General features: G+C 37.6%; 1 protein-coding gene across 4 annotated transcripts in view; it reads left to right on the top strand.

The window, feature by feature from the left end:
• FMN2 (formin 2) overlaps positions 1-21,930 on the top strand; it is a 391,725-nt gene extending 369,795 nt beyond the window's left edge. For all 4 annotated transcript variants that reach the window (XM_043568706.1, XM_043568709.1, XM_043568707.1 and 1 more), the window contains 2 exons: positions 18,334-18,415; positions 20,414-21,930. In XM_043568706.1, coding sequence (XP_043424641.1) covers positions 18,334-18,415; positions 20,414-20,440 — 109 coding nt within the window. In that variant the 3' untranslated portion in view covers positions 20,441-21,930. The remainder of the gene's footprint in view (positions 1-18,333; positions 18,416-20,413) is intronic.
• The last annotated feature ends 293 nt before the right edge of the window (positions 21,931-22,223 follow it).

Below are 22,223 nucleotides of genomic sequence, written 5' to 3'. Positions count from 1 at the left end.
CTATGCCCTTAGAGTTCAGTATGTATTCATGGAAAACAAATCTTTTAACTATGAACATGAATATTACATAAATCAAAATTTGAGAGATAAATCTGCTGGTAAAAACTGTGAAAAAGAAATTGCATAGCTCATTCCAAAATCAAAAAGATCCCCATTAACTCAGATGATTAGTTTATAATAGCTTGACTCTATAATGATGAAATGGGCCCGTGCTTTTCCCGTGTAAACCCATTTCAGGAAATCATAAGCCATGTTAAAAATACACACAACATGGGGTGTCTGGCTGGCTCAGTCAGTAGAGCATGCAGCTCTTGATCTCAGGGTCATGAGTTCAAGCCCCACTTTGGGTGTGGAACATACTTAAAATAAAACATTTTTAAAAATACACACAATGTATTAGATATCATGTATGTATATGTGTGTATGTATTTTGAAGTTATTCATCTATTGTAAATAAACATTTTCAAATCTTATCTGTATAGGAGTCATATTGTCAAGTTTTCTCAGCCTGTATTTCTGATAAAGAAGTGATAAATAATCACAAAAAATAGGGGATAAAACAAATGGTTAAAATAAATGAAAATAAAAGGGAAAGAAATTTGTCTGTGTTTACTGTGGGGTAAAGCCTGATTTCTAATTAAACCTTCACCCTCTCACTGTAATGGCCCTAGTCCTTCTCTTGCCTTTTGGGGTGCTCATTCAGGACCCCACTCCACAAGCCTTCTGGCCAAGGTGCTGCTCAGGGTGTTTGTTTCTGCTTGTCATAAACAGTTGGCGCTTTGCAGTTTGAACCATGAGCAACTACTAGTTCATGAATGGAATCTGAGCCCAGGAAAAGAAGGCACTTTTTTGATGAAGAAATAATAGGGTACTTCCTGATCGGTGGGCACTCAGTGAAGACTAACCATGTTGATGCCAAAGAACTAGCTGTAGAATTATAATGTGGTCTTGGATATTGGCATTTCCAGTCAATTCAAGTATCTACTGATTGAACAATCATCATGGCAAGTTGGTATAGTAAGCTTGGGTTCTTTGGTTTATATAGAAAGCTGTTGTTGGGGGTGCTGGGCGGCTCAGTCCCTTAAGCATCCGACTTCAGCTCAGGTCATGATCTCATGAGCCCCACGTCGGGCTCTGTGCTGACGGTCAGAGCCTGGAGCCTGCTTCGGATTCTGTGTCTCCCTCTCTCTCTGCCCCTCCCCAGTTTACACTCTGTCTCCCAAAAATATATAAACATTAAAAAAAATTGTAAAAAAAAAAAGAAAACTGTTGTTTACAATTTATTCCTCCTTAAAAGGACCTTTAAATCATAAATCGTAATCATTATTTAGATTATTGTATATACATAATATTTTATGTACATTATAATTTCATATCCAATTCTAATGCTCTTGGAGTTTTAGGAGCTATGATTTTGCAATTCTTTAAAGTGTATTTGTTTTTGAGAAAGAGTGAGCAGAGGGACAGACAGAGAGGGAGAGAATCCTAAGTAGGCTCTTCATCGGCAGCATGGAGTCAGACATGGGGCCCGAACCCACAAACTGCCAGATCATGACTTGAACCGAAACCCAGAGTCAAGCACTTAACTCACTAAGCCACCCAGGTGCCCCTATGGTTTTGCGATTTTTAAGACTAGTAATATTACTGGACCAAAAAAAAAAAAAAAAAAAAGGAAATTGCATTATACCTAAATATAACTCCAGAAATGGTATTCTTTTTTGCAATTTAGGTTTTCTAATTATAACTATAATATTATCAGTATATAGATACACAAAGTTTTGTGTGCTCACCCTTTCTGAATGTTGTCTTACATGAAACCTATGAGCATTTTAATTTTATTTCATCCCATTTGGATTTAGTTTGCTTTTGTCTCCTGAGTAAGATCTATAATGAAACATTTAGGATCCTTGATGCCTTGGATGTCTTTCTAAGCTTGAAAACTTTATTTAATCAAGTTCATCTGTCATTTTATCGTGTTGAATAATGTTAAACATGCTCTAAATAATCCATCAGCTTTGTCTCCATCCTCTCCCATGCAGCCCTGGCCATGTTCCACCTCCAATTGATTATAAAGACTGCTCTTTCCTTTAGGAATAACACTTAGACTGGTACCCGTGTGTCACACTCTAAACCTAGATGAAAGAAAGTATTCCTGGCCAACATGTCTCCACAGTTCATTGATCTCTCTCTGGAGAAAGGCTGGTATGTGTCCTTACAGATTCCTTCCTTGAATGATTTAAAACTTGATGCTGAGCTATATAAAGTCCTGTTTGAATAGCTGTGCCTTACATAGGTCATGCCACTTCAGCATTTGCAGAAAGGGCACACAGTCCTCTCCAACCCTGAGCTGCGTCCCCTACTGCATTGTACGGAATTCACTGATGGTTATACTTGGCAAAGTAAAGACTAAGGCTCAGAGGAGAATGGAGGTATCCTGTGCAGTCAGGAAGTAGGCCTGCCCTGTCCTTTGGATACTTAGGCAGATTCAAGCTTTCTGGCTTTTTATAATGAAATAATGATTTTCAGAAAGTAGTAGTCTCCATGAGGACAGAATTCTAGGTGTGTGAGTGGAGGCCATAGCTGTTTTGCTGCAAGCAGAGCGGACCCGCAGTCATGAGGTCACTGCCACCTCTTTCTGGGTTTCACGATGTTATTCTGCCTTGGGGTGCTTCTGGAGAGTTGTTGGGAGATGAGATGATGGGAGAGTGCCCTGGAGGTAAAGGTAGCTGTCATATTAGAGAGGGCCTGATCTCCTGAGTTCCATTAACCCAAAGATGACCCTCATCTCCACCAAATTAGGAGAACTGGGGCAGTAGCATCCTTGACTTAGTATTCCATTGGGGTGATCTTGTGTCATAATCATGTGTAGCAGAACCCAGTAATTAGACATGATATAAATGCAACATTTTTAGTTTTTGGTTCTTTTTTTAATAGAGTACTCTATAGTCCTATTAATGAATTAGTACTTTATTCCATATATTTAAGCCCTATTACTATTTCTCTATTGTTTTATAATATGGACATTTAAGGTTGGGCTGCATTTACCATCACTTTGAAAAATAACAAAACATAAAATTAAGTTAGATCATGTAGACACTCACTCTTTTTCAAAAGAATATGTTGAATATTCATGTCTTATAGGCATTGCAATATTGTGGTTTGTAATAAGAAATATATATTTGGTCGTCAGCCAAGTTTTTGACACAGAGTTTGTAAAACTCTTGGGATTTCCTAAGTGATGAGAGTTATAAAGATGTCTTCTGTTATGTGATAGGGTGACTTTTGGAAAGCCCCTAGGTCACCTAAAGATGGCCAGGGAACCAATCCTGTGATTAGAGTGTTGGAACTTTCCATCCCATCCCCTGACCTCTGACAAGAGAAGAGGAACTGCATCAATCACCAATGGCCAATTATTTAATCAACCATGCCTATGTAATAAAGCCTTCCTAAAATCCCACAGGACCCACCTACTTTGCCTTATGCATCTTTTCCATCAGGCTCTCCTGAATTATTTCCTTTTATAATAAACTGGTGATCTAGTAAGTAAATATTTCTTTGAGCTACATGAGCTGTTCTAGCAAATTAATTGAACCCAAGGAGGGGGTTGTTGGAACCTTCCATCTGTAGCTCATGGGTCAGAAACACAGGTGGTAACCTGCTCTTGCTATAGACATCTGAAGTGAGGCAGGGATGGGGGTGGGGGGCATGCAGTCTTATGGGGCTGAGCCTTAACCTGTGGGATCTGATGCTATCTCTGTGTCAGAATTGAATAAATTGCTTGGTGGTGTGGGAGAAAACCACAGATCAAAATTGTTATCAGAATCAGAGACCTTTATTTAGAATTTAAAATAGCCAGAAATAGAAGTTTGCATGTGAGAATCTCTAGTCCTCTAAACTTTAATTTGTCACAAAAGTGTGTAGAGATCAACCTCTAAAATCTGTTGGGTACAGAAAAGGAAAGGAATAGCAGTACTAAGTCTTTAATCTTTAAAATATTATAATTATCAGGGTGCCTGGGTGGCTCAATCGGTTAAGTGTCTGACTCTTAACTTCAGCTCAGGTCATGATCTCATGTTTCGTAAGATTGAGTCCTGTATCAGGCTCCATGTTGACAGTATGGAGCCTGCTTAGGATTCTCTCTCTCTCTCTCTCTCTCTCTCTCTCTCTCTCTCTCTCTCTCGCCTCCCCCACTTGCACATGTTCTTTCTCAAAATAAATAAGTAAACTTAAAAAAATAATAAGTGAAATTTAAAAAATCTAATTATCATTATACATTTAGGCAATACATATTTTGCAAGGATAAAACATCAGAAATAAAGCATATCTTAACACTATGAGATAAAAGTATTTTTAAAAATTAACCTCTTTGGTTTGAATTCCTATGGCCTAGGGGTAAACTTTTTAGGAAAGTTTAACAAAATTCTATTTGGCCACATTAAAGTTTTCCAAATGTATGGAGGAGGTAAATAAGTTGAAGAATAGTTGGAAAAAGCGTATTTTAGCAGTTAAGAGAATTTCAGATGCTCACAGATAACTTAAAAGCTTTCATTTAAAAAGTTATTCTAGTTGTGGATATTAATGTATTCTTAAATCCATGTGTTGTTTTTAGGGCAGAAGCCCTTTTAATTCCATATTGAGTTGGTACATGGGTTTATTTCCTATAGCCTTTGATTATTTTTTAATGTTTTCATTTTACAAAGGTGAAATAAAAGAACCATTGTACAGAGTACTAAAGTAAGAACTTAAAGATAGGTAATGATGACATTATGGACTAATTAGAGAATAAGACAGAAAGGTAATTGTTATTTTAATATCATGGGTAAATGGCTGGATGGCTGAACAGATGGATGGGCAGACAAGCAGATGGATGGATGGAGCATTATTGGAAATCACACATAACCATTCAGGAAAAAATACAAATCCAAGTAAGTGAAAATGATGTTATTACGAAGAAAGCTTAAATTGGCTCCTATGTTTTAAAGCTCCCTACTTCATCTATTGTTAATGAAGAAAAAGACAAAGGACTCACAGAATACTTTACCACTGGTTATGGTCTCTTATTGTGTCTCAAACATTCACCTGAGATTCAAGGACCATGCACAACCTCGTAGCTTAAGAAAGGTGAGAACATGACCATCAGAAAGCTGGTGGACCATGTAAAAAAGAAAAAAATATATGCTGACTCCCATAAAGTATATATTTTACCATTTGTGAGTAGTTATTAAAAACAAATTTCCTAATGATGCTGATCAAATAAAAGTTAAGAATTAAGTGTTCACACCCAAATTCTTAATTATTAATGGCCATTTCCTATTTTCCACCTGAGGGTTTAAAGAATTCCCTAATAGGTTGGGATGAGCACTGGGTGTTGTATGGAAACCAATTTGTCAATAAATTTCAGAAAAAAAAAAAAAAAAAAAAAAAAAAAGAATTCCCTAATAGGAATAATGGAGTTCATAAACATTGAGAACAAGTATTATAACAGATACAGTTTTATTTATAATTTTATAGTCCAGAGCTATAATCCCGTTTCTACAATTTGGAGATCCAAAACACCTCTGAAACCAAACATTTTTTTTTCATAAGTTTGTGACAAACTCAACTTATATGAGACTATTTATATATAGTCTTTATTCATCCCATTTAGTATGAATGTTCATATGTTTACTACAGAAATAGTAACATGTTTGATTACTCCATGCTATATCTGACCCAACCGGATAGTGTTTTATACCATATTTCTGTCTGAAATTAGAAAGGTTCTGAATTCTGTAATCCATCTAGCCTGAGGGGGATCGGGTAAAGGATTACAAAATGAGCAGATATCTGGCTGACTGGCTGTGCTCACTGGCCCTAATTCTACTCTTTCTAGAACCACACAAATAAATCCAATCCCTTGTCTATGTAATTGTCCTCAAATATTTAAGGTTTCTAGGAAGATGCTGACACAATTAATATTCCTGGTTCTTTTAACTGTTCTAGCCTCATCCATCCATCCATCCATCCATCCATCCATCCATGCATTCATATAGCTTCCCATCCAGCCTAGGCCACATCATCTGTTACTCCAGCTGTGCCCTTACTGGCACCGTGATTTACACAACTGATTTAACTTCTTAATACTTCCAGTATTAGCAAGGCCATACCCTTCACCTTTTGTGCTCTAGAATAAATTTCCTAGTTGGACTATTTAAAACTCAGTTTTCTCCAACCTAAGGTAGACTCTCTAGGGAATGGAGATTCTGAGATAAATCCTGGGAAACATGAAGGAGATGAGAAGTCAAGAATGCTTTTATCTAACTTTAAAAAAAATATTTACTTTGAGAAAGAGAGAAAGCACAGGTGAAGGAGGGGCAAGGAGAGAGGGAGAGAGAGAATCCCAAGCAGGCTCTGCGCTGTCAGCGCAGAGCCCAATGCGGGGCTTGAACTCACAAACCGTGAGATCATGACCTGTCCCAAAATCAGGAGTTGGCCACCCAACCAAATGAGCCACCCAGGCACCCCTCAACTTTTAATTTGCCTTTATAATTGTTCCCTGGGGTGCCACCTTCTGCTTTCTCCCATCTCTGAACACTGGTTTTGCATTCTTCACTGTGAACTCATGACTTGTCCACATACTTTACTGAGGTCATCCAACAAGTATTTATTAAGTGACTACTATTATGCCAGGCACTGGAGTTGTAAATAAAACCAAATCCTGGCCTTCTGAAGCTAAATTCATACACAACAGGACTAGTACAGGCTCAGATGAAAAATAAAGTAGGGCAAAGCAAAAAGCGAGTTGTAGGAGGTGGTTGTCTGACTATAAGCAGGGACTTGAGAGGGAAGTGAGGGAAATCTGGAGACAGAACATTCCAGACAAGAGGAACGGTAAGTACAGAGCCTCAGGAATGAACATGTTTAGGGAGGAGGCTGAAGTTGCTGAAACAGAGTAAGCAAGGAGAGATAGGTGAAAGGTGGGTGCAGAGAGAGAGTGCCTCACAGACAGAGTACAGAAGGGGCTTCAAGAAGGAGAGCTTACAAGAAGAACCATGTAAAATGCTACTGGTGTTCACTTGAGGGAGGTGAGAACAAAGAAGTGACCTTGGAATTGGAATTGAAAGGAAATGATAGCATCCACAAGAGCTGTCTCTTGCCAGTAGCCGGGGACAGACGTCTGAAGAGATGGGAGCAGAAAGAGTGGAAATGGGTCCACAGGAGTTTGCATAGAAAGAATCAAAAAGGAAAGAAGATCCAGCTGGAGAGGAAGGTGAATTATGGATTTTTTTTGTTTTGTTTTATGATGATGGGATAAACAGCATATTTCTAGCCAGATAGGAACAATCCAGGAGAGGAAATATCATGACCCTTATTCTCCTTTATTATGTATGTTTCCTTGATCCCATTCCTGCCTTGTATCTCCCACATCTTTCCTTTAATTAAGCTGAGCTTCCTCTTGCATAATCCTAAAGCATCATGATATAAATAGCTTTGTTGTACTCTTTTATGAGTTTTACAGGGAGGAAATGTGATAAACTCTCTATAAACTAATTTCCATGTCTAATAGCCCTTGAATTCCTCCCTGCAACCCCCCAAAAAAGTCTTTAAAAAATAGGATCCAAGTTATTCATACATGTCATCTTTTGCTAGAGAAGTGTCAAAACAAAAGCCATAGTGTACGTACCAACAGCTTAAGTTTATCTCTCACCAGCTATAATCAAAAATGTTTCTGAACCACATGCAAAAAAAAATCACTGACTTTAAGAAAATATCTTAGCATGTGGAAACAGTAAAATGATATTCACGTGAAAAATGTCAAATGTAGTAAACAACATTTTCTCCTGTAATAAAAGATTAATTTTGCTGTCACATGTGATTTTGTAACAGTTTTGGCCATCATGTATGACAGAATTTTGTTTTATTTGCTATCGTAAATTTGTAGAACAAGGGATTGTCATTTGACCATTTCATTGAGGAGATTAAAAATCTTCAATATATACAAAAAGAAGATGGTCCTTCTTATGGGACTTAGATAAAGGGCACATCAGCTGAACTACTTCTGTAAATTCCATGTGAGTCTACCTCTAATACAGAATTAAAATAGCCTCTACTTCATGATCCATGAGAAAAACAAACCTCTTTTTTTTCCCCTAGGTCAGAGATTTTAAATTAGTGATGAAAAATATGTGATCAGGAGTTTAAAAATCCTGTATTTTAAAAAGTTCTAAATAGTGACTTCCACATTTCTCACATTTTTTTCTGATACCATGTTAAATTCCTTGTGGCATAACATGAAAAAAGGATACTCTTGGTTTGACAGAATTTCGTTTGAGTCACTTCATTTACACGGTTGGAATGTGACTCTTGCTGTTGATGCCATGAGGTAACTGTAGTCTCCTTCAGCAGCACAGAACGTTAGCATTTCCGATGCTTACCCAAGACTCTAGCCACCTATTGGTATTCAGTTCCAGACCACTTCAATGTGCTATAATTAAGAAAATAGGCTGGCTGTCCTGAATTTTACAGACCTGTATCTCTGTATCAGATGAGATCACCAATGAGCACCAGGACGTTCTTGAAGTGTGTGTTGACTTCCCTGTCTTTGGACATGCCTTTGCTGGGTTACAGTTTAAAATTTAATCTCCAATTATTTTGAAGATTTGTATTTTAAAAAAACATTGGAAAAGTTTCTCTTTCTTCTGTATTTTTAGATTTGTACTGATTACAATTCACATATCTTATTCAGAGAACCACATAAAAAATTCTCCAAAAAATTAGGATCAAGAAAATGTGGTGGTAGTTTTGCTTTATCCAGACAATCTTACGTGCTTTCCTTTTTCAAAGATGAACGCTTATAGCCCATTGTGTTTCCATTAATACTTTTCCTTGAATAAAGTTCAAAACTTGTCCATTTGTAGTGCTTCTCCCCAGTATCTGGTAAAACACATGTGTCCATTTTTTAAATAGTTTCTCTTCTCAAAAATCACTTTAAACTGCCACATTTTATATGTTCAGAGTTTTAAAAGATTCAGTCTGAAGGATCAAATACTTCTAAATAAATAAAAATTAAATAATACAAATTAATATAGTGAATGGAAATATATATAAATATGTGATAAATATATAAATGGCAATAAATAGAAAGAGGAAGGTATAAATGGTTGTATGTTTCATCTTCCCCATGTGTCTGAGTAGTGAAAGACAATGTAGTTCAGTGGCTACAACTAGAACTCTGGAGGTGGATTTTTGTGTTTGTCTGGATTTGAACCACAGATCTGCCACAACTTGGTGTATGACCCCGAGCAAATAATTTGACCACTTTAAGTTTCAGTTTCCTCATTGTAGAAGTTGAGTAACTATAGTATCTACCCATGGGATTATATTACAAGATTTAGAGGAGATAGTATCTCCTTAGCCCATTGCCTGGCATATAACAAGTCCTTAGTAAGTGTTAGAAGCTACAGTAATGAGCCAGGTGCTGTGCTGGGCATGGGATAATGGAGTGGAAAGACGTTCTGTTCTCTGCCTTCAAGGAGCTTATATCATAGTGTCTTTTAAGATGCTCTTTCTGTGGAAGCTCTCTAAAGGGAAAAAGATATTGAACTTGGGAAATAAAATGAAGATCATCTATCCCAATTCACTTCCCATTATAGGAATACCATTTTTACAGTACTAATAAGTAGACATTAAGCTCATGATTTTGTACCCTTTCTAGGGAGAATGATATGGAAAGAGTACAGACTCTGAAGTTGACCAGATCACTCATTCCATTATTATATGACCTCAAGAACCTCTCTGAATCCCACACTCCTCCTTTCTAGAATAGCATGATGACATTTCTCATGCTTGGTTGCCAGATGGTTGGATGAGGTGGTCACATGGAGCACTCACTGTGTCTGAAACATTACTGGCTTACTGTTCACTTTCCTCAAATAAAAAAAAACATCTCCATTATTTTTTGGCATCTGTGATTGTTAGGACAGTTTTCTCCATTCTCAGATTAACCTGTCTCATATAAATTTTGCCAGTTAATTGTGCTCGATCCTCTTCAATGGGATGCTTTTTAAAGCAAGAACGTAACCAGATGTAGTGACACCCTGTTATGTTTTTTTAGTATGTTTGACCATCATAAACTCATCTAAGTGTCCTCTCACCTATCATTTCACTTTCCTGTCTGCAGACATCCCATTAGAGATTCTTCAAATGCTTTGTTGAAAAGAAGATGTATTACATCTATGTCATTTATCTTTTCCACTAACCTAGGAGCTAATAAGAGTTAGTGAGAGTAGTTTGACATGATTTCACGTTAAATCCTACAGGCTTCTAATGATTCATATAGTGTATATAAACTTAATTTTTCTATAAGATAGAAGAAAGTGAATATGATATACTAAATTTTCATAAATTTTATGTGTACTCACAACTAAATTGATATTTATGGTTGGAATTATAGTAGTAAATCAGTAAACTCAAAGATCAAGTCAGATAGAACCCTGCATAGTTTGCTCAGTATGTGAATTGGACATCCAGACTCATTGCTTAAGAGTTCACTGGAAGAAGAAGGCAAAAAAAGATATTTAAATCAAAGTCCCAATTATTGGTCAAAATTTATCCCCGTGCATTTTTTAGCTTACTCTTAGTTTCTCTGTTCATCATCATTTATTCAGTTATTTTTCAAATGTCTAGTGAATACTCACCTGTGTAAGCTTTATTGTTATTCCTGGGAATGTAAAAATGAATGTGCATGATCCCCAATCTCAAGGAACTTAGTATTCAACAAGGCAAAAGACAGATACATAAATGTAGCTGTAAGTCTTTAAAATATGCCTTCCTAGAGGGCCCTATATACTTTCTATAGTATGGTATTTTTGAGCTTAACTTGAGGGACCCTTGGAAGGAAAAGAAAGAGAATGGGTAGTCCCATAGAAACTGATCTAGCAAAGATCTCCTACAGGGATGATTAGTGGTTATGCACAGTTGGAGCCCAGGGAACATTGTGGAGACTAAGGAGAAATTAGGTTACTTGTAAATGGCCTTGAATACCTCACTAGGAAACTTAGTATTTTCTTGGCAAATGAATAAGTGGCTCAGATGTGATTCCCATGTTTGGGGAATTTGTGAAAGATGGATTAGAACAGTGTAAAAGCCATTCTGGAGGGTGTGGCAGTGGTCCAGTGGCATTAAGGAGGAGCCTTGAAAACAATCAGAAATAGTGGAATTTAGGTTGGGACAGATTTAAACATCATTACTAAGGAATCATTGATAACAGAACTTGTTACCATTTACAGATGCATGGAAGGTTGGTGAAGAGGGAAAGAAAGAATTCAGTGGATGAATGGTTATGGATGGTTATGTTCTCTTTTTTTATTTAATTTTAATCCAAGTAATAAAACATTAATTTTTTAATGTTTGTTTATTTGTTGGGGAGGAGGGGTAGAGAGAAAGAAAATCTCAACCAGGCTCCGCACTGTCAGTGCAGAGCCCTAAACAGGGCTCAAACTCATGAACTGTGAGATCATGACCTGAGCTAAAATCAAGAATCGGACGATAAACTGATCTACTATCCAGACAGGTGCCCTGGATGGTTATGTCCTTAACCAAGGCCTGGGTGGGAAAGGAAAGAAGAATGTCCACTGGGATCTGGAGCTAGAAGTGTGGATCTGAAAGTCTTCAGCATAGTTGGAATTATCACGTAGGGATTGCCTGTAGACACCACAGGGTCAACATTAGACCCTGGATGGTGGGGGGTGGGGAGAGGGAGTTTAATAAATAAGCAGTAGAAGAGACTGAGCAAGCATGTCCAGAAAAACAGTTGGAAACCATTTGAGGTGCAAATGTAATGTTTCTCTGAAAAGCTGGATACTGTCAGTGATGAAATTCAGAAATTCACATGTTCTTGAGAAAACTGAAGTCCTTTTTACTTGAGGGTAATACGTGACATTGTTGGTTGATTGTTCCCATTGTGTCCCTAGGGGTTTTGTGATGTTTTTGTGTGTGTGTTTTAAATCGTTAAGGTCAAAGGGAGGGAAGACAGAGCCAGGAGTAACCTCCCCCCAGATCACCTTTAATTCCACAAGGCGTCTAACACCTACTTCCATCTTTACCTGGAGAGAGACACCCATAACTTTAGAGCCAGCTCTCCTAACCAGCCTTTGTCTAGAATCTCTCACGGCCCCTCTTCTCTGTGTGTTTATATGTGGGTCTTTTTTTTTTCCTTTTTCTCTTAGAAAATTGTAAATTTTGTAGTCAGGCACAATGGTGTTGCGTTTCAGTGAAGTACATTGTGAACTGGTAATAACGATAACGATGTCTACTCTTAGCTGCTTCTTCTCTGTATCGGGATCTCCAGCGTGTGACATGCCAGTGCTGGGCTACACTTCAATCTCTCACAGGCTGTAGACTCCAGCAAGGAATCCGGCTGCTCACAGCAAGCCTCATTGGAGCCAGCAGGAAGTGAATCTGTCTGCCACAGATACTTCTTTAAACCAAATTATTAATGTTTAGTGGCAGAAAAGTGACTCCCTTTCTCCTTCCCCTGAATGATGAGAGCATATCTGTTTTCTTGATAAGATTGTGGCCAGCGTGGCCTTTGCTCTAGAAGGTAGATAAAATGATTCTGCCTGCAGGCTACAGGGATGTCTGGTTTCTTTTCTCTGTTTCTGTGCCCAGTGTATCTCCCTTATTCATCTCACAAACTGTCTTTAAACTTAATCACACTGAACTTTTTGTATATGTTTGCCTCACAATAAATGAGTCTGGGGCTGGGAGGAGTGGGGGAAGTGCAGATAAAAATACGTCTTTATTAGGAGAGAAATAAGAAACCACTCTCTCTGTTTAGAAAAACCCTTAGGTTAAATGTGCCCAGTTATAATAAGGGAAAAATTTGAGAAAGTTTCCATTTGTTCTGAAAAATACCAAAATAAAAATAATTGGAATGCAAATTAGTTTCAGCAAATTCTGTGTGATAAAAAATATTTTTCATATTTTCATTCTCCTGGGCTCAAATTGTCTGTGCTTCATAATTTCTGAATCCATAACTGCTTCAAACCAAAGGAAGTTGTTACAACTTAGGATATTTGCATATAAGAAATTGAAAAAACCTATAAATGTATTAAAGTCTATTATTTTTTAGGTTACATTTACAGCTTTAGTTTTTAGAAAATAAATGTAATATAAAAGTTTTTTAAAGCAAATTTAAATTTAAGCTTTAATACTTGAAAGTGTTTTCTTTTTCTCTGGTCACTTTGCCCTGGACTGCAAAAACAGTCTCATCTGAGAGATAATCTCACAGTCCTATTCCTCACAAAATGATTCCCTCCCTACCCTGAGGTAGGCCTACAAAATCTGTCCTTACCAATTAATGGTGTCACCCATCTTTACCTTGATAAGCTTGAATTTCAGGTTTTATATTCATTCCAAATTGCTTTCCATCTTTGAGGACAACCTGCTGAGTAAGTATGCTGGGTGGTACAATATGAGGAGAGGCGTGCAGTGTCTTAGAATCTCAGAGTCTTAGACCTTTAGAGCCCTAAAGCCCTGCCTATCTGGAAGTCCGACTTCTGGCCTTGCCAGCCTTCCAGACATAGCTGGGAGCCCTGAAGTATGTGGGAGGTGGGGAGAAGGCCTGTGGCGGCTACAATTACTGCCTCCAGGTCCGGGAACTCCCTTCGTTTAGCTAGCATTGAACTCGGTGTTCTAATTTGAAGCCCATTTAAAGTAGCTTGGTGCTCTGGTTTTCCCATCTGGAGAAGATAGAAATTATTGAAGAAGATAGAGTCTCTACTCAAGGCAGGCGTGCTGGTGCCAGTGAGAAGTGCTCACAACCTGCTATCTTAGAAAGAGAAAGCTTAACGTGGACACAAAGTAAATACAGCAAAGTACAAGTGTTAGGTCCATGCAGGGGTGAGCTGCCACATGGGTATATATTTTAGGAGGCCTTGAGGGTGGCCCTGTATCAGCACATTACAACAGTGATGAAGGCAGTGACGAACACGGGCCATCAAGTAAAAGTTAAATTGTGCCTCCGTTTATTGAAGAGAAAAGTTTGATTTTTTTCAGAAAGGCTTTATTCAAAATTGGTTATACAAAGTTGGCCCTTGAAGGGAGCAAGTCTCCATCTTTTCGGAATCGTATATTGATTCGTGTCACTCTTTCTAATTGTTGCCTGAACGAAACTTTGCTTAGAACAAAAATTATTTTGTTCAAATTGGTCACCTACTCTATTTGCCAAACCTGATTCCATACATGCCATTTGGTTATTTCCTATAATTAAATTCTCCCTTTAAAAAAATGCCTCATGTTATGATTACTTTTGACCTTTCATTTAAGGGATAAATATGTACTTTCAATATTTATTCAGCCTGGTTTTGTTTCTTAAGTTCTGCAGACAATAAAGGCTATTAACAGCGAAATATTAGCACAAACGTCAAATTCTACAGCCATTATATACCACTCAGTATCCTTCTCTTCGGTCTAAAAGGCAATGCTACATTTCCTGTTTTCTAGTCTCTGCTTTCTGTGTTGTTTTTCCAAGATCACTAGAGGTGATGAGTGGAAGAGTTTTCATTATCATATGATTTGTTTTTGCTCATATTTTCTTTCTGTAATCTAGATTGCAGATTAGAAGTTGCAACTGTTAAATGAGCCTATCAAAGATGTCATCTGAAATTTTTTACTTCCCTTTTTAGTTCTCTAATAGGGTGAAATCTTGATTAACAAATGCCCTGGCAGTCCCCTTTGTGTGACTGCAACCAGATTCAAAAGAACATGGCTTCATGAATCATGCAAGGTCGGTACATCATCCCAGTCCTCACCCTACTCAGAGTTTAAACTCAAGTGCAGGCAACATTTGAAAGCTACGGGCTATCTTCTTTGGCCTACCCATGGTTTCCTCTCTCTCCTTTCTCTTTTTATAAATGAAGAATCGTCCCTGTTTTTACTCCCCATCTCCTTTCCAAACAGGACGTAGTGGTGGTCTTTATTTATTGTTTGAAATGTTACCACCACCATGCTTTTTCACTTAAAGCCTGTGATGTCTAGTTGTGAGATAAACATCTTTTTCCTTCTCCATTTAAGAAATTTTCGGCATGATTGAATGAGGGGTGAGGCAGGAGGGAAAGAGGGTGGAACATGTACAAGTAGTTACTCAATAGGCCTAACTTGGATGAGCCAGCCGACGAGCCCGCCACACTCGCCCAGATGGAGAGCAAACGGGAGACGCTCATAAGGACAGCTGCCTCAGCCCTCTCTCTCCTTCCCGGCTTCTCCCTTGTTATGCTTCTTATTTCTGCCAACTCTGGCAGTGTATCTCACCTCCAGGGACACATTCTTTTTTCCTGCCTAAAGTGTGGAAAAAATGTCTTGTTGTCAGAGTTTTGTTGAAATAAAATTGGCATTTGGAAGAAGCCACATTTGCTGGGAAGCTTAGGAGGGGTGCAACTCCACAAAGTGCTGAAGCGAGCAAGTTCTCGGGGTATGGGCTGGGACCCAGTGTGCACTGGGAAGAGAGAGGGGTGAGGAAGCACAGTGCCTAGGGGCTCAGGGTGGCTGCCCAGTCCGGGTTTCAGGGGAATACCTTGGTGCCAGGGTGCAGTTTCTCAGTGTTGCCCACTGGCCGTGTTCATCACATTCTGGGGTGCTGCTTAGATTCCCACCCATTACAGGGCTTGCACCAGAGGGAGGCGGGCCGAGAGAACGGCCTTTTAACATCTGTTCCATGCTTGTGCCCTTAAATCTGAATAGCAACTACTTAAGGTTCTGGTGCTTAGGGTCTCAGGTCCCCAAATCGTTTATTTGTGCCTATCTAGAGGTGCCTAGGATGCAGGGACTGACTCACCCGAGCCATGCACGTCAGAAACTGGAACATAAGGCAGACGCCAGTTCAATCATTGGCTTCTAAGGGTGTAGGGATCCCATGGCAGCACAGGAGGGAAGTGTGTATGTTCTCTAATCTCACCGTGGTATTCCTTGTCTCACTCGGTCTTTACACATATTATTCTTTCATCTTCTGTCCCATTTCCCCTTCTGGGAACAGTAAGAGCAGTTAAGATTTCTCTTTGAATCAAGGCTCAGCTGTCAACCTGTTCCAGAAAGATTCCCACAATCCCTACCCTCCTCCTGGACATGGCTGAACCTCTACAATCCTAGGTGGTGGTGCTTAATGCACACACGTAATTTACTTACGTGGGTAGCTCTCCAATTAGACAGTGAATGTAATTGTCCTCATAAAACTGAGCCAAGCCTAGTGCGTGGCCTGGAGTCACTGCTCCATAAATGATCGTCAAATGAAGGAGCGAGCTAAATCTTGTGAGGGTTCCTTGACGCACATTGTAATTTTCGTCATCTCTGCTGTAAGGAATGGCTGAATTTGTTTTTGAGTAAAATTAAATATGTTTGTATTAGATTTGTCTTCCCGTGATCCTTAGAAAAATGTGTTGTAAAGGCAAAATAGGGACACTGGGGTGGTTCGGTCCAACTTCGGCTCAGGTCACGATCTCACAGTTCCTGAGTTTAAGCCCCACATCGGGCTCTGTGCTGACAGCTTAGAGCCTAGAGCGGGCTTCAGATTCTGTGTCTCCCTCTCTTGCTGCCCCTCCCCTGTTCATGCTCTGTCTCTCTATCTCTCTCAAAAATAAAGAAACAGTAAAAAAATTTTAAAGCAAAATAAATATGATAGTGAGAACATAAAAATGCTTTGGTGATCTAAGTTTTTGTGAAGTACTTTATTTTATTTTTTTTAATAAATGTCACAAAATAGTTTAAAGAGCTCCAAGTAACTTTAAGAGGGGATCCGCTGGATTTTGGCAAAGTGCTTACAAAAAAAGATTTTTTAATTCCCCGTCCAAATAGTTACACTTAAATTTACTGGTAGCTATTTCAGAGGAAGATGGGAACTCCTGCAATCCTTTGTTATAAAGAAAATGTTTTTGTCTTCAAATGTTTGGAGGAAGGATTAAAGGCAATTTATGGCTCGGACAAAAAGTAATAAAAAGGAGTTGCAATGGAGCATATTCTAAATTGTCGTCATTTTCTGGAATTACTAATAAGATCAACTCAGGCATTTTATGTCCAAAAGGAATTACTTTCATTTGTCACGCTTTAATGTAAACTCTAGTACCAATCTCAGAGCTCCTATGCTGGATCATTTGCTGCCTTCACTGTTTCAAAACAGGTATTCATTCAGTTATGTGACAGAGGAATTCTACCATTAGATCTTTTACCACAGGGCTCAAGAAATATATTTGTAATTCGTTTCTTTCAGGAAATAAGCTCAAAGATTTGTAATTCGTTTCTTTCAGGAAATAAGCTCGAAGATCTGAATTTTAAAAATCTTTTATTAAGATAAGTCACAGCCTTTTAAGTTTTCCCAGAAATGCTCCACTTTTAATCTCCAAGGGTATTATGATAATAAAAAATAAATTAACCTGGTAGGCTAGTTTTCCTACTTATGGAACCCCTTTTTATTAGTATAATCCCAGTTTAAAAATTTCTTACTATTTGTTTAATTAAAACAATCACATATACTTTTTATAGCATTTTACAGTTTATAAGGAACATTTTAAATAAAATATTTTGATCTTTGTAACAACTCTGTAGTAATAATAGTAATACTATTAAATAGTATTAAGCCTTTTTACTATTTGAGGGAATACAAGAGTTGATGGTATAAGGAAATTACCCAGTATCAAATAGCAGATCCAGAACTTAATGGAGAACTTACCTCTGAATAACATCCTTTCTTAACTATACCTCTAGTAAATTTGGTGCTGTTTTCCTTGGAGCATGTTTTTAAAAATAACTCCTAGAAATGTCAAAATATTATTATTGTGCACTCTATTTTCTGTTTTCAAATAAATGGTTGGTTCTGTTGCTTGATGAAGTATTCACTGCAAATGACTTTCAGACATGGGTAAGTGTGATGTGGAAATTGAATCTAAAATAATTTTAAATAGGCATATGAATTTTTATATGATATTATTGATTGATTGATTTTAATGCTTCAGATTTATGTAATAGGGCCAATCTCAGTACCCGTAGCTGAAAATGAGGGATATTTCCTTAATTTATTCTACAAAAGACTCCTTTAATATAGGATGAAATGTAGATATAAAAATTTTCATGTGTTTGTATATCATTCCATTTGACCCCCTTTGATTCCAGGGTGAGAACCCGTGAATGAGTTAGCCTCTAGTTCAATGTTTTTGAATCAAATGTCAGATAATGTTCTTGTGTACGTGATATTTTCTCCAATGATTCAAATCCTTAATGAGTTGCTACTTGCTCACCTACCATAAGGTGAATTGCAGTGATCTATGTAGGACTCTGTTTAAATACATGTGTTTTCTCTCCACCCAGAGTAAAAGAAGCCGAAGAGGTGTGTAGGCAGAAAAAGGGAAAATCACTTTATAAAATAAAACCAAGACATGACTCTGGAATTGTAAGTATTTAACTCTCCCCTTTTTTAACTTGTGATTTTCTTTGGCTTTTAAACATAATTTCCGCAACATATTCAAACTCACATAATGACACTTCAATTATTTTCCTCTTAACTATGAATGGATGCTATGCTCTGACTTGAAGAATTTCCTTTTCTGTATGCTTTTGATCAGGCTCAAAGGCTAAGAGAATCTCAGTATCGACATTCAGAGCTTAAGATTTAAGACAAATCTCCTAAAGGAATGCATCTACCTGCGTGTGTGTGTTGGTGAGGTTTGGGGAGCAGTTTTTCACTTTCTCCATTACACATGTATCACCAGTACAGGGCCGTATTTGAACCCAGAGTAGGCTGTTATAATTGGAATTAGCACCATTGGGATCTAAAACACGATGGGAAATGCTGAGTACTAGTAGCATTGCCCTTTGCTCAGACCAGGGGGCTCAGACCCGGCTTGTACTCACAAATGGCTCTATAGAGTTGGCTGTGTATCAGCTGTAAACTAACAGCCTGACCTCAACAAGCTTATTTAGCGTTCCTACTTACCCACTTTCTTTAAAACACCACTTTCACACCCTGGGAGGCAGGGCTTGGTAAAAATGATGAGTTTTCTGGGGTGCCCTGGAGGCTCAGTAGGTTAAGCGTCTGACTTTGGCTCAAGTTATGATCTCACAATTCGTGAGTTCAAGCCCCACATTGGGCTCTCTGCTGTCAGCACAGAGCCCGCTTCAGATCCTCAGTCTCCCTCTCTCTGCCCTCCTCTGCTTACACTCTCAAAAGAAAAAAAAAAAAAAATTTCCTTTATGACACACTGTCAGTATTTTTTTTTTAATTTTTTTTCAACGTTTTTAATTTATTTTGGGGACAGAGAGAGACAGAGCATGAACGGGGGAGGGGCAGATAGAGAGAGGGAGACACAGAATCTGAAACAGGCTCCAGGCTCCGAGCCATCAGCCCAGAGCCTGACGCGGGGCTCGAACTCACGGACCGCGAGATCGTGACCTGGCTGAAGTCGGACGCTTAACCGACCGAGCCACCCAGGCGCCCCAGTATTTTTTTTTTTTTAAATGTTTTGAGGTTTTATCACTTGGTACCACAAGAGTAAGTAAATGATGCTGTTTTAAGTGAAAAGTTGTTTTAGGCCTTAAAATAGGAAAACTTTGAATTGGATTAGACTAACATAGTGTAAATGGAAAAGATAAGGGGGTGCCTGGGTGGCTCAGTCAGTTGAGCATCCCAACTTTGGTTCAAGTCATGATCTCGGGGTTCATGAGTTCAAGCCTTATGTTGGGCTCTGCTGTTAGTGGGGAGCCCACTTGGGATCCTCTGTCCCTCTCTGTCTGTGCCTCCTTCACTCACACACTCTCTCTCTCTCTTAAAAATAAATAACATTTAAAAAATGGAAAAGATATCAAAATAACCCAAGTTGGAATATGATTAAACCCTACTTAGAAAAAGTTAGGAATTACATCTCCACTTAAAATATATTTTCCCTTTAGTTTCTCTAGATCAAAATTAATATTATCTAATGACAAGTATTACCTTATGGTTTAGGTTATTTTCTGCCTTTTTGATTTGAGTATAACCTTAAAGGTGCACTGAATGAGAAGGGAAAATCATTAATCAACCTAATCATGCTATTGTAAGGATATAAGAGAATGAACACTCAGTTCAATCTTTATGTATTTGTGCATAGGATGGAGAATGAGAAAGGTGAGCTGGTACTTTTTCACACTGGTGAGAAGCTGAATTTTTAAAGCCTTTTTTTTTTTTTTTTTTTTTTTGGTCTCAAAAATAATTGGTGATTTGGCTGGGGAAAATTCTTACAGATAAAACAGATTTTGCTTATATATTCTTCCTTTCTGGGCTGGTGGATCTTCAACCTTTTCCTAGAGAATTTAATCCAAATGAAAAGATCTTGTTTGGGCTATTATATACTTCGTACATTTTTGAAAGTTCTTACTTCTAACTGTAACTTTTCTCTGGTGCATTTATTTTCAGAAAGCAAAGATAAGCATGAAAACCTGAGCAATGAAAAGCAAAATGAACATGAGTCACTGCAACCACTTCCACAACATTCAGCTGACCTGAGGGTGGGAAGGAAACTATACCATTTTGTTCATTTTTCCTCTTGACCTCTAGCATAATCTTTGTGTTTTCTAGACAGTTCACCAATTGTTGAATCATACTGTACATTCATAAAAATGCAAAAGCAGTAGACCAGTGGAGAATTTGACACCTTTTCTTTTTGTAAAGTTTATGGTATAATATTGATAGACCAAAACAGCATGTATAAGAGGCAATATTTGCATTAATGCTGAACATGCTAAATGTTAACTTACAATTTACTTTTGTGAGAATATTCCTTATCCCAGCAAAACACTTTCCTTTCTACTGACAACCAGTACTCCATTTCACTGCATTTAGATTTATGGCTAAAATGTTATTTCTAGTGAATTGTTTGTATCAGTTTCATGTCTACATATAAATTTTCTATTTTAAAACTTAAGTACCATTTATATATCATAATCAAGGCTTCCCCAACTCTTGGGTTGCTCTCCATAACTATATATTTGTGAAAGAAGATTATCATTTTTTTACTCAAGTAAAAAATATAGCAAAAGGAAAGCCCTTTCCTATAAGTCATTTAATATAGGCAGAAATCAGAGTATTAAGTTTAATGAGGGTTTTTATCAGCCTGTGTTCTTTGAGACCCTACATAAAACTAATCTTCAGCTAAAGTAAATTAAAGTTGTGCCTCTCTATAATGTTACCATTGGCCTTCACAAAGAAAATATGACTCAATATGTTGAAGGAATTTAAATAAATGATGTTCATAAAATTGCCAAACATGACTAATTGTTGGCAAAAAAAAGTAAGTTTTCAGGTGGATTGGCATCTGTTAATTCACATACCTGCCTGAGTGTTTTTACATGATTAGAATCATCTCTATGTGTTACAGCAGGTGATTAAAAGCTATAAAAGGAGTATGTAATGATTTGTTACCTGAAGGAGCCTAGGAAAGGATTTTATTTTATTTCAAGGGGGAAGAAGAGTAAATCTCCCACTCTTTGTGAGAGTATTTTAAAGTCAGCTCAAGATACATTGTGATGGCTTTGTCTAATATTAATAGGTGGGTTTTTTTTTCTAATTCTTTTAATGATATTTGTTGGGGCTTATCGATGTTGATAAAGGGGAGAATTTCTTGCTATCAGAAACTAATTATGGAAAGACTTAAAAAAGAAAATGTCCTGAATCACAACTATGTTTGCATTTATGTAAAGTATGGTCTTTTACCTTTTAGTTTATAGTTTAAGTGCAAAGAAACAGTAGTGGACTTGGTTTGTTTTCTAGTCTTCCTGTCTCCTTCAGTCCCTCCAATGTGTATATTACCATTCTTCACTGTAATAATAGGGCATTTAACAAAGATCGCTATGTGCAATACTGTATTTAGTGTTTCTATTTCAATTTTTCTAGGATGTTAATTTATATGAAAATAAAATGAATAATAAAAGCGTTCTGTGCCTATTGTGTGTATATTGCCTAAGGATGCTTCCAAAATACCGTCATCATATTCAACATTGGGAGAAAATAAGTTACACTCTGAAGATTTTTTAAAAGTTCTGATTTCAGGTTTAACAATTGTTAGTAGGTAAGTGTTAAAAAAAATTGAATGCTTCTTACACAATCTTAAGGAAAAAGTATTTTCCACTTATGAATTGAAAGATGTTAATATTTGAGAAATCCTTTTTCCAAAAGTTAAAAGTTAGATGCAAAAATTCACTTGATACAGATTAAGTGGTGAAGGACT

This window comes from Prionailurus bengalensis, chromosome E4, assembly GCF_016509475.1.
Source record: "Prionailurus bengalensis isolate Pbe53 chromosome E4, Fcat_Pben_1.1_paternal_pri, whole genome shotgun sequence".
In the NCBI taxonomy this organism is placed as follows: Eukaryota; Metazoa; Chordata; class Mammalia; order Carnivora; family Felidae; genus Prionailurus; species Prionailurus bengalensis.
The sequence above is the reverse complement of the archived record's forward strand: the minus strand, read 5'-3'. Positions and strand labels throughout refer to the sequence as shown.